Genomic DNA, 12761 nt, shown 5'->3' with positions numbered 1-12761 from the left:
TTACCTATGTATGATATTTATGGACATGCACTAACTGCAGTGCTTTATAAACATGTTTTGTGCCCAATAAAAATCTCTCTTTTAAGAATTGGTATGGATGCATTCATAGGCCACCAATGAGTTATTAATATTTAGCTTGATATTGAGGCTGCAGGAATAAAACAAAGGAATTGACAAAACATACTGACTTCTTTATTCCGGTTTTTTGCTTTATTGTCCAAAAGCCTGAATGTCAAGCTGAATATTTATAAATATCTAACTAGTGGTATGTTAATTCATGACATGTTAATTGTCAAGCCAATAATTTGTAATGATGGAAAATGTACATAAACTGGGATTTTTCCATTCATTTTTTCTCAAAAAATTTAATTGATTGTGGTCGGTCATTTTGTAATATTGTAATGTAATGTTAGTAACTTACTTACTGTAGACCTCCTTTATGCATGATTAACACTACATCTTTCCCTCCCCTTTTTCCAATTTCTTCCTTGTCTTTTCTTAAATTTTATTATTATGAGTTGTTATCTTGTTGTATTAATAAAGAATGAAACAAAGGGAAGGGAGAGCTGTGATGTGGTGCGACATGATGTCAAATTATCAATAAAAAAATTACTTTCTTGGATGGTGAACTCACCCTCTGTCATTGAACACTACAAATTTAGTGGATGCAATAACATATGCACAGGATCTGAGCCAATCACATGGAGAAATATTCTAAATGATTACTAATGGTTACAGTAAGGACACCTGAACCGTGAACGCTTGACATTTTTGTGTACATTGTTTTTTTCGATGACTAAGAAATAAAGGCTCTTCTTATGATGTATAGTGTTACATGTATAGCATTTTGTAAGTGTAAAAACATTAAATACTCTTGTCAAAAGGACGAGCCCACATTCTATAGTCACTAAAAAAATGTACAAACAAATATCAAGTGTTCGTGGTTAGAGTGTCCTCACTGTAATAGCTATAACATTTATGACACTTATCTAAATATTATGACATCAGACTGGCACTACCAAGACACTTAATTTTAAAGGCACTCACTTGTCACTTGTTTCAAAAGCATCAACAGCTCACAAACCAAGAAGGAAATATCATTGTTTGTTACAGTAAAGACTGTCCATATTAAGATTTTGGTGATTTTTGGAATATACCACATACAAACTTGAAAACATTGGTCAATCCTTGCCATCTTCAGATGTAGCTGATGAAAAATAAATTCAGTGCTATAATATGGATCTTGCTAACAAAACTTTTGTATGTTATTTCTTGGTTGCCAATTGATGTAAGTGAATCTTTTCAGTAGTGGAGTCCCAATCAAATAGTGTGAAACTTTCCCTTTAAAAAGATTGACTACAGCCTGTGAATTTTACAGAAATATAGCCCGACAGATTAAAAAGTCTCTTCAAAAGAAAGTGTCTGTGATGTGCCTTCTGACAGCATTTCCATTCTCAGGGCCTCTATATTGTTCATGCAAGTCATACTCCTCGTCACCTATCAAACCATCATCCAACTCGGGTTCTCTGAAGTGAATAGCCATGTTGTGCAAAACAATGCATGCAACAATGATGGTGCAGACCCTGTCTGGGGCCATTCTGATCTCTGAGTGGAGGACATGAAACCTCCGTTTTAGAAGACCAAAGGAGCGTTCAATGATACAGCGGGTGGTTTTATGGGCTCTATTGAACTGCTCCTCTGATCTTGTTCGGGGTTGGGCATAGGGGGTCATTAGGAATGGAGTGCAGGCATATCCACTGTCACCCAAGAGAACTCCAGACTCGAGACCACATTGCCCTTCCAGCTGTCGACATACAGCTGATGTCCTGAATATGTGGCTATCGTGAGTACTACCCGGCCACCGTGCAACCACATTTGTGAATAATCCTGTAAAGAAATTGAACCAATAATAATTATTGCATGCATTCTAATAAATTACGCAAAGTCGGTGATAAAAAAAAAACATTGGTGAATAATTCTGTAAAGAAATTGAAACAATAATTATTGCATGCATTCTAATAAATTACACAAAGTCGGTGATGAAGAAAAAACTCAAGCGATTTGCATAATCAATTCAAACAGAACCGGTATGATTTTGAGTTACCTTCGTGATTACAGATGGCCTGCACATTTACTGAATGAAAGCCTTTTCTGTTGACAAAATCTGGCTCATTCTGTGAGGGGGCTTTTATTCGCACATGGGTGCCATCAATGCAGCCAATTGCACTAGGGAAACCTCCAACGCGAAAAAGACCATGCTTGATTTCGTCTCGCTCATTTGCTGTTGTTGGGAACTTAACAAAATCGTTCACTTTCGAGGCAAGAGCCAGTGTCACTCGGCGAACGACTCGACTGACCGTTGACTTATCGTACGATAAAAATGTGTCTCCAATGACTTCCAGGAAACTACCAGAAGCTAGGAAGCGTAAAGTAACCAACACTTGCTCCGTGGCCGACAACGAGTGATTTCTTCTAGTCGAGGGAGCAATTTCGTCTGACAACAATTCAACAATAGCATTTATGCCTTCCCTCCCAAAACGATACCGAGATCTCAACTCTTCTTCACTGTAATGATTTAGCGGATCTACAAGTTCTCTGCGATAATCTCTCGCTTTCCTTGTGTTCCCGAAATTCAAAATGGACTGAGGACGATGGGCCGCCATGTTTATTTACTTGTTCACGGCATCATTATTTTATCCACTGGATAAAAAGTTATACGACCTACCTTGATATGGATAACTTTATCCGATGGATTGCGGCTGGATAACACTTTACAAGCTTTCAGCAACCCAAATGGCGTGTGCGGATAAATTTTATCCACTGGATAGCGATTTATCCGCTGGATAAGAGTTATCCGCTCTTTGAACAACCGGGGCCAGGTGGTTTGCGCTTCGATTTCAGCTGTCGTTATTGGCCCAGTAATGCTCGGAGTATCGCGACGGGAATTTCGCACAAATCTCACCACCCAGGCACATACTCGTAAGACTTTTCTTAGATCATGTCTTTCGAGTAGTTGATCAAATTCATCTTGTTTCTGATCCACGGTTACCGCGGCTAATACCTCTTGTACGATCTTTGACTCGGCTTCCGTTACTTCACTGGCTGTAGTCACCGGATTTGGCGGCCACGCGTTCCGATCTTGCAACCACTTAGGTCCATTCCACCACAAGTCTGCATCTGTTACTGAACCTCCACGACTCCCGAGGTCAGCAGGATTCTGATCAGTCGGCACATGTCTCCACTCGTCGAGCTCATGCTCCTTGATTTTCTTCACGCGATTCGCCACAAATTGTCGGTACTCCCCATTACCGCGAATCCAATGGAGCGCAACGGAGCTGTCAAGCCAGCAATAGACTGATGTCACAGGGAACCCATCTAGTACATGGCGAATGTTATCTACTGAATTAACCACCATGTGACCTGCAATCAACTCAAGTCTTGGTATGGACAATCGCTGTTTAGTAAGGCGCGCTTTTGCAGCCACCAGCCCCTGTGTTGTTCCGGAGTCTTGTCTAACCACTGCGTACACGGCCGCTGCGATACCACGTCCGCTTGCGTCTCCGAATGCATGGAGTTCCACTGCATTGATTGGTTCTCGGTTGGGCGAAAACGTTCGTGTGACCACTATGGTGTCGTGCAAGTCGCTCTCCCAGCGCTTCCATCTCACTGCCAGGGCTTCTGGTAGGGGAGAGTCCCAGGCTTGTTTTAGCTCACAAGCCTCCCTATAGATAAACTTTCCTTGTAGCGTTGTGGGAGAAGCTAGACTAAGGGGATCGTAAATGCGAGCTAACTTCCCCAAAATTCCTCTCTTGGTCGGCTCCGCTCTCTCTTGAGGAAATGTAATAGCCAGGGTGTCCGCGACCTCATACCACTTAAGACCAAGGAGTTTACTTCCTTCTCCAGAGACGTTCGCACTTAACTGCTGCTTAGCGTAGGTATCTTCGCTGTCATTGATACAATCGCGAGGGTTTTCTTCTAACTCTGGCACGTTGAAATGCCATTTGTGTAACTCAAACCCGACGTCTGAGAAGATTGTCACAGCATCACACTTGAGCTCTTTAGCTTTGGTGACAGTGGGACTACCAGAAATAAGATCGTCAACGTAAAGGCCGCGAAGAATCTCAGCAACTCTCTGTGGTAGTCTCTCGCTCCAGCTCTCCAGGTGTTGTTCAATCACTCCTCCTAACAGAAACGGCGAGGGTGCGAGCCCAAACAGTCCCCTTGTAAACCTGAAGACTTGTACTTGCGTAGAATGCAAGTCACGCAACCAATGGAACCTGAGTGCATCACGCTCCCTCTCTCTGATCCGAACCTGTAGAAATGCCTGTCTCCTGCGAAGGCCACTGAATGGAATCTTCCACGTACTACGACATCGTAGATTTTGTTTTGGCGGGCCGGACCAGGTTCTAGACAGTCATTTAGAGAAGGCGTGTCCTTTGCTCCCCGTGCAGAACAGTCATAGACCACCCGCATTTTCGTAGTTTCAGCAGTTTCCCTCGATGAGGCATGTAAAACTCCCTTCCTCTAGCCTGCAAAGGAGCCGGCTCAACCACGCCTTCTGTCAGCTGGTCCCGGATGATTGCGTCGTATTCGTCCAACTTTCCTATGCGGCGCAATTTTGACAGTTGAGTGTGTAGGCGTCGCAGAGTGCCCTCCTTGTTAGTTGGGAGAGGTGGGTGATCTCCTTTCCACGGTAACCCCGTTTCGTACCAGCCTTTCTCGGGATTTCGGGTCAGCTTTTCGCTAAACTCTTTATACACTTCTAACTGATCTCCAGCGGGTGAATCGGCTAACCCAAGTACATCTAAAGCGCACAGCTTCTCATAATCACTCACAGCATCCACGGCTAGAAAACCAGCGCTCAAATCAGCTTCTATTCCTGGTGCCATAAGAGCCCAACCAAAGCGAGTAAATTCAGCCACAGGTTCTCCACGGCGTCCGACACGCGGTTGCGTGCGTGTGCGGATCTGCGTGTATTCATTTGCTCCCAGGATGATGTGAACCGGTAGACGTCTGTCGAATGACTGATCTTCCAACTCAACTCCAATCAGGTGAGAGTGGTTAGCAATTCGCTCAGCGTACCAAGGGTTGTCAAGCATCAATAACTCCCTTTTGTCAATTCGCGTGACACCCGTGTTCAACGTGAAGTTTCCTTTAACTGCGCGTAGACACAAGTCGTACTCTTGAAGCTTTGTTGTTGTAACGCCCAATAACGTTGCCACGCGACGCGTTGCACTCCTAACCACGCTCGCTCCGATAAGATCAATCAAAGTGGACGACACATACGATTGACTCGCTCCACTGTCGAGGAGGGCTCGCAATTTCCGGCCATTGACGTCAACTATGACAACCGGATGAATAACAGACGATCCAGCGATGTTAGTTGTCAAACTAGGCTCAGATGCTTGTTGACAAAGCGACGTGTGGTGTCTTCTTCGACATGTACGGCACGACAACTTGCTCGGGCACTTGTTGGCGTTATGTTGGCCTGCTGCACAATTAAAACAAAGCCTTTTGCTTACTAAGAAAGCCTTTCGCTCTTCGGGTGTATACATTTCTCCGCAGTCCGACGAAACATGCTCTGTGCTATCACAATAGACGCATGAATTGTTGACATGTCGACCCTCCGAGAAAAAGAGACGATCACTTAAAGCAAAACGCTTAGGGCTGGTTGTATTCGTGTCTGTCCACTTGCGTAACGCTTCCAGCAATTCTTAAAACGACCACGAACGCCAATCACTGGGCACATGTGAAACGAGTTCATTTCGAAGGAATTCTAATTTCTTCACAAGGACATAATACCCCACTCCCTGAACTGCTTCAAGCTTTCCCAGTGTTTCAAGACTCTCAATAGTAAAGAGAAGCTTTTCGTAAAACTGGTGAACCTTGGCCACATTTCTTTCCGTAATCGTTGGCATCTCGAGAAGATTTATGACATAAGTTCCCGCGACCTCGTCTGGATGACCATACTTTTCTGTAAGATATTTCTTTGCGCGCTCATAGCCTTCTTCGTTAAATGGCACACCATCTATTGCTTGGCGGATTTTCGGCACCAGTAATTCCTTTAAATGAGAGAACTTTGTGACCGCAGGAACCCTTTGAGAGTCGACTATGGCAGAAAATTGATTTTCAAAACGCACCCAATCAATTGCAGTCCCGCTGAAAGGTGTAATGGATAGCTTTGGAAGCTTTGCAGTAGACCTTTTCTCTTCCAGCTCCTTTTGTTTGAGAGCAGCTTGCAACTTTTGATTAAGAAGTTGCTTCTCATGCTCCAGATCTTTTTCACGCATCTCTTCCCGATCATGATCCCTTTCCTCCTTGACAATTTGATCATAACTCTTTTGTAATTTACTTGTGCAGTCATCTGCCCGACGCAAATCCTGCTCTATTTCTTCTGACCAGGTTTCGACTTGCTCTTCCGACTCTCCCTGAGAAAACTTGGTCTCCTGGATCGAGCCTCTTAACTGATCTATTTCTCTTGCCAGTAAAAATTACAGAAATGCGTTGTCGTTCGATGGTGTGCTTGTCGCGATTTTCAATGATTTGGTCACACTTCTTTATCCTGAGACGTAGAGTTTTTAGCTTCGCATCCAACTCACCAGTTTGCTTCTTTAGCGACATCTTGAAGAGCTCAGTCCCGTCGGAGGTGCCAGTAATGTGGGAAACACAAGAAAGGCGTCCACACTTTCACAATTTCCACGATTCACAGATTTTATTATCCCGCTCAAGAAGAAAGCACCGCTCACTCAGACTACACTTTTACTAACAACGAAACCCTACACCTACAAAACCTAAAAAAGCTACTGTTGTCTGGTTGAGACAATCCTCATTTCTATAATCAATCACAATCACTTAATGTTTTGTGCAGTTTCCGACAATGCCATTATCTTTACAAAAAAATGAATAAAACGGGGGAACCCATTGGGATATTTCGGTAGAATCTGTTCCATAGGCGTAAATGCTACCTGGAAATTTTGTATTATAGACAATGTAATCCTTTTGGTTTTCGAAAGTTGAATACGTTATTATTTAAAGTAACGCTGATTTCATTTTCGGAGACTTAATCAGCTCGTGAATTCCCAGGTCCCAAAATTTTCATATTCGGAGTGCGAATTTCCACACTACGGTGCGGGATTGCCAAAACCACCTTGCATCTTATTTACGTCTCACTGAAAACAAAAGAGAACATTGTATCCTGCCTCGTTCCTTTAAAAATTTTCTTCTATGTCCGAAAGAGTTTTGTTACTATTCTTGCGAGCTGAGTTTCTATGCTAATTGTTATTCACTTGTTAAATATTATCATTATCATTATCATTACATTTTTATGAGCTATCCTTTGAAAAGTATTCTATTTCGATTATGTTCGTAGGAACCACGCACTTAAAGTTCAGTTGCACTTTGTGTTCACTTGCAACAGCGTGTTTTGTCAGGGTAATCCAATTAGAAATTTGTGACATCTAAATTCCAGTTATAAATTTCATGAAAACCTTGAATATAATTGGAAAATCTGCTTAGAATGTAGTATCCCTTCGGATTCTTAGTGACCAATAATGGGGAATATTAACTTTGGTTGTGTTTCTCTTCTAAGAATTCCCCCATGATCCCTGTTTGAAAGACGTTAGTGAAGAAATAGTCGGGGAGCTGACCAGAAGACTGGACCGTGATCAAGTTTCACGGGATATGTTTTATAAGTCATTTGGACTAGATCAACATAAGAAACTATATCTCCCTGGAATGAGGACGCAAGTTATTGGAGAATTATTTCCAGATACTCCCATCAACTTGTTGAAAGATGTCTGTAAGGCCTTGCAGCTGTATGATCTCGTTGACCTTCTTGAGAAAGCGAAACCTCGAACATTGCGTCCTGCTCTTCCGCTGACAGAGATGGCAAAGTTACCGAATAACAGTAATCGGCCGACAACAATTTACAGCAAGGCGAAAGTTTTGATCATTGATAACGACGACAACATTGCACGCAGCACCGAAATAATCACTGATCTTTTCGAGAAGGTCTGTCCAGGAAGCAAAATTTGCAGCGTTGCAACAAATTACTTAGTGACATTAGAAAGGTATCACCTGGAAACCGAGAGGTACAGCATTGAAGAGGCCATAGATGAAAATGATCAGCGTCTACTGCGATTGCATAAGATGCTGGAAACACAGAAGCCTTCGAACGTTGGTCCTGATATCGACGATATCGAAGTTCCTTTCACCAGACCAACTAGTCGGAGATTTCGATTCGGAGACCCTATAAGTGAAGTTAGAAGCCTAAAACGGGAACAGGAAGTTTTACTTGAAAAGAAAAACATTATCGAGGTCATGATAACACAGGAGGAAGAACAATCACTCCCGGTAAAGGAAAAATTTAAAGCCAAACTTTCGCTAGTTTGCGAGAAATGGAGTCAAGAAGGAGGTGAGATATAAACTGAATATTTTGCTCTTTCAATACTTAGCTTGATCGGTAGACAGAAAGACAACAACAACAACAACAATCCTTGTACCGATATGATTAATTACTTTTTACGAGAAATGAAAGCAGAAATATACAGATATTCAGTACAAGCTGCCTGGAATAACCATGTGGGCCAAAAAGACCAGGCAGATAGTCTAGCAGGTCGGTCCGCAAAATATAGCCATAAATAGTTATTTTTTAGTACCTGGTAATTAAAATTTCGCCAAATAAAACAAACACGCAAAACACACATACACTGAATACTAAATATTCTAATATTCCTAATACTATTATTAATACTAATATCATTACAAATCAACACATGTTCAACAGCAGAATTTTAGAATCATACAAAGAAGCTACAAAATTTTGCCATGTTTCTGTAAATAACTCAGTACTCAATATTAAAGCTGAAAGGAGAGAGACTAGAGAAGAGACTGGCTAAACACGGCGTTGCGCATAAAAATTCCCTCCCACTGACACGAAAAGACACGGTAGCCTCGCAGCTCCTACAAGGTCTCACCTGATTGGAGACCACCCTTGAGGTTTAACAAAAGAACAAATAACAGAAAATTGTTTTAGGCCTAGGGTCCATTGTTTCTGTTATTTGTTCTTTTGTTAAACCTCAAGGGTGGTCTCCAATCAGGTGAGACCTTGTAAGAGCTGCGAGGTGACCCAAAAGACAAGACAAAGACAGACTGTTTTTGTATGCCGTGGAAGGAACAACGGATGTAAATTTGATGTAATATAAATGTGCGCCAGAAATGGTGTCATTAAAACCCAGACGTTACAAAATTGTCACTGCTTCTTTCTAGGGCAATTTACGACGAGTTTTTTCGCGGTTGTATCATAAATATTTTCAAGAAATTAAATAAGAAACTTGAGAGCTTTGACTGTGATAGTTAAGAAGAAGTTAAATGAAATTACTTGCGTAGTTTATTATGGTTGAGTTTTCGATAAAAATTCAGAAATGATACAGGACAATTCCCGCGCTCTCGTGTCCCACTATCACAATAAAAAGGGGTTATACACTTTGACACTTTGCTTTGGTTGAGTTGCATAATACCGTATGTCTCCAAATTATTTGTGAATTGATTCCGAACAACGTTGTCTGAATTAAGACTTAAGAGCTTTGTTTTTCCTTATAGATAACCAGAGTGTTCTTTTGTTCCTGTTTCAAATGAACACTGATGAAATGATGATGCAACGATCCAGGGCCTTGGATCCGATTACCGACATTGCAATCAAGACGTTGGAATCTTTTCCAACTGAAGCAAAGTTTTTGTTAACACCCGAAAAAGGGAGAAAACCTCGTGACGGCGAAACACTGAGAAACATTTCTGAAAGTCTTCATGTGCAGTATTCAGGTAGTGATCGTAGTCAGGATCATATTGTGGCAACCATTTTTGAAATTCTTTCCAAGCGTTGGCAAAGCCTGGACCTCATTTCAATCATGAGAGAGGTGCAAAGGTCTCAAAATAGACTAATTAAAATTACGGACAATTTGTCTTCCATTCCTAGATTTCAGGAGGCAGAGCAACAGTCATAGAATGCTGATCCTTATTTTTTTCTACTTTTCCTTACAACATAACCCAATTCGATAATCAGGAACTTCGTCGTGTCTAGAAAGTTGCTTGCTTTTCGGCTTCGGTAAATATGTTTAGTCTGTAGGCTGTCAGAAAATTTCAGAATTTTGATTAGTCCAAGATCTAATGGTCATTTGCATCCAAAGTTTGTATATTCATTCATTCTTTCTTCGGAGATCGGTATTCCAAACCACTGACCACAATCTAACTAAAATTCCTCTATTCTGTACCGCTTAATACAACTATGACAAGCGATAGATTAGACCTGCCAGTGTGCGGGGAATCACACATTGATGTGGATCCTTTTCCTGTCTTTTGGCCCAATAACAAGTAAGGTGACAATTTAGAACAACATTAACCGCCGTGAAATTGTTAACTGACCTGCTTGCAACATGTAAATTATAGGGGAGCGGCTGGGGCAGAGCCTCATAGTTAAGAGGATATGGGCAACCTTTCTTTCGTTTGGTTGTCACGTGGTTGACCGAGCGTCCGTCAGACTCTGCATGGGGGAGGAGGTTGGGAGACTAAGAAAGAGAAGGGAGGGGAGTCTCGGGAATGCAGCCCGCGTTTATCCCACTGACCTTCGTCACTTTTGTAAAAGAGTTTTTACTATTAGTGATGAGCAACGGGATAAAGAGCAGGAAAGAGCACGAGAGACGAGGTGACGAAATTTGAGAAATTTAAGCGCAGAAAGCCTCGAGAGAAGCCGAGGAAGGAACCTGAAGAGAAAATTTCGATGAAGAACTCCGTTAAAAGCTGAGAGAAATAAATCGAGATACAAAACTTTCAGGTAATGTTTTCCTTCTAAATGCATGCCTCGCTGCCTCACATATTTTGTAAAACTCGCTAAAAAAACGAGGAAGGCCAGAAAACGTTTGCAATTCCCAATTCCTCGTTGACAGAGATTCTGGCATATTTTATCAATCAGACACCACGTTGCCATTTAAGCTTACAGCAGACATCATGGCGAGGCATCTTGTCATCACGTTTATTTTGTCAGACATGTTAAGTTTATAACCAAACTCTCGACGCCGTATAAATTTATATTGGATTGCAGTTCATTTATCTGCAACGAATGCACTTGTAAACAATGTTTGGGACAGTTTAAGTTCTTTTTGGCCAGATGATAAGATTTTGAGAAGAGGTTTGCAAAGCTCGAACCTGCGTTTTTCGGCAAAATCATCAACCGCGATTGTCTTGTTTGTCTCGCTGTTTTGTGGCCAGCTACCGCGGTTCCTTATTTTGGAACTGAATTCATCATTGCTGTGGCGACTGTCCACACTAAATTACTAGGGACCATAAGCAAGGACGACGACGACGGCTTCGAAAATACCACATAACAATAGGTTTAAATAGCAAAAACAATAGTTCTGCACGCGCTGCACGTGCGTTTTACATTTTGATACATTTCTTTGCCGTTCTCGTCTTGACAACGACGTGAAATGATCAAATTTCAAGTTATGTGGAGGACGAGAGCACCTGACAATAAATTTTCAATTTTCTCTCTAAATATCGACACCGTTCTCATCAATTTTATTCTTAGAATATATATTCACACTTTCCAAGCCGAGCGACATGGAGTAATCGCAAAATTACTACTGTAACGGGAAATAACATTTTTAGATAACGTTCTCGTAGCCGGTGGTTGTCGTCCTTGCTTAAGGTCGCTAATACCTTTCGATTTATAGGCTTTTTGGTGAAATGGATGTCCAGTCGTGAGCTGCTTTGTTTGACTGTGAAATTGCAGTCGTACTACGCTTTAGCATGACTTTTTAATTAGCAATTTTTGCTGTTGTCCTAAAACTGAAGAGAGAGGATGTAAGGATTATCAGTCAAACGGAAAATGTTGTGAAAGGGGTTACTGTGCATGGTATTTCAGTTTTAGTTGTTGATTAAAATTGTTGGTTTTTTGCAAGGCTTGCTAACTGCTGTCAGCTCAGAGATCACTGTAAACTATACACTAAGGACGATTAATTTTGTACTTCATGCAGAAGCATAGTTATTTCCATATACACTATATTCAATACAGCAAGCGGCTTTCTGGGGCTAGAAACGGGGGCTCCGGTTTTAGGCTTGGCTAAATCTAGATATTATGTTAAGCTGTAATAAACGACAAACACCGCAGGCTTTTAGACTAAACAGTTTAAAAAAATAAAGGACATTTAGCCATTTAAATTGGAGTTAAGACTTATCCTCCTTGTGGGCTACTGTGTGTTGTTTCATAACTAAAGAGTATGCTTGCTGTAGTTGAAAGGCTAACTAATATATAGGTGACAGATTACAGGGTTATTTGCCTTGATAACTTACATAATCTTTGCAGGTATCATAAGACGAGAACAAATGTTGCTGTTTTATGAGCAACCTGTATGACTATGGCAGTTATGGTGTGTTGGGAGGCTCCAAAGGGTTTTCCACGGGTAACAGTGGGTTTTCAACTGAAAACAATTTCAACACTGTCGATCCTTTCAGTCCCTAACTGTTGGCTAAAATTCAGTTTTTGATAAAATATCTTAAGAATTTAATTCGGTTACCTCGTATAAAATTTCATAAACCCCATTAAATTCTGTTTCCTAATACGTAGGGTAAGAAAAAATTATCACGCAGAACTTAATTTAGTGTGAAAACGTGTTTGGAAGATAAAAAAAGAATTTACGAGTTAATTCTTTTTCAAATTTTCTCTAAGAAAGCGGTGAAATCGAAACTTACTTTTTCCTCGATTTTAA

The 12761-nt window shown here is 41.3% G+C and overlaps 2 protein-coding genes across 2 annotated transcripts in view; one reads left to right on the top strand and one right to left on the bottom strand.

The window, feature by feature from the left end:
• Positions 1-12191, top strand: part of LOC138007452 (uncharacterized) — a 25425-nt gene extending 13234 nt beyond the window's left edge. The window contains exons 5-6 of the mRNA XM_068854377.1: positions 7589-8413; positions 9601-12191. Coding sequence (XP_068710478.1) covers positions 7589-8413; positions 9601-10001 — 1226 coding nt within the window. The 3' untranslated portion in view covers positions 10002-12191. The remainder of the gene's footprint in view (positions 1-7588; positions 8414-9600) is intronic.
• Positions 1402-2834, bottom strand: LOC138007456 (putative nuclease HARBI1). The gene is made up of 2 exons (XM_068854386.1): positions 2105-2834; positions 1402-1887 (listed from the first exon to the last, which is right to left on the bottom strand). The coding sequence occupies exons 1-2, from the start codon at positions 2661-2663 to the stop codon at positions 1409-1411; spliced, it is 1038 nt and encodes a 345-aa protein (XP_068710487.1). The 5' UTR covers positions 2664-2834; the 3' UTR covers positions 1402-1408.
• Positions 12192-12761: the final 570 nt, after the last annotated feature.

This window comes from Montipora foliosa, chromosome 6 (assembly GCF_036669935.1).
Source record: "Montipora foliosa isolate CH-2021 chromosome 6, ASM3666993v2, whole genome shotgun sequence".
Taxonomy (NCBI): Eukaryota; Metazoa; Cnidaria; class Anthozoa; order Scleractinia; family Acroporidae; genus Montipora; species Montipora foliosa.
This window is presented reverse-complemented; position numbering and strand designations above follow the sequence as displayed.

What these genes read in the sequence shown, in the direction of transcription:
- LOC138007456 (XM_068854386.1), bottom strand. Translation starts at nt 2,663, where the DNA reads ATGGCGGCCCATCGTCCTCAGTCCATTTTGAATTTCGGGAACACAAGG. An exon ending in GGCCATCTGTAATCACGAAG is followed by an intron (nt 1,888 to 2,104) that starts GTAACTCAAAAT and finishes ATTTCTTTACAG; the next exon opens with GATTATTCACAAATGTGGTT.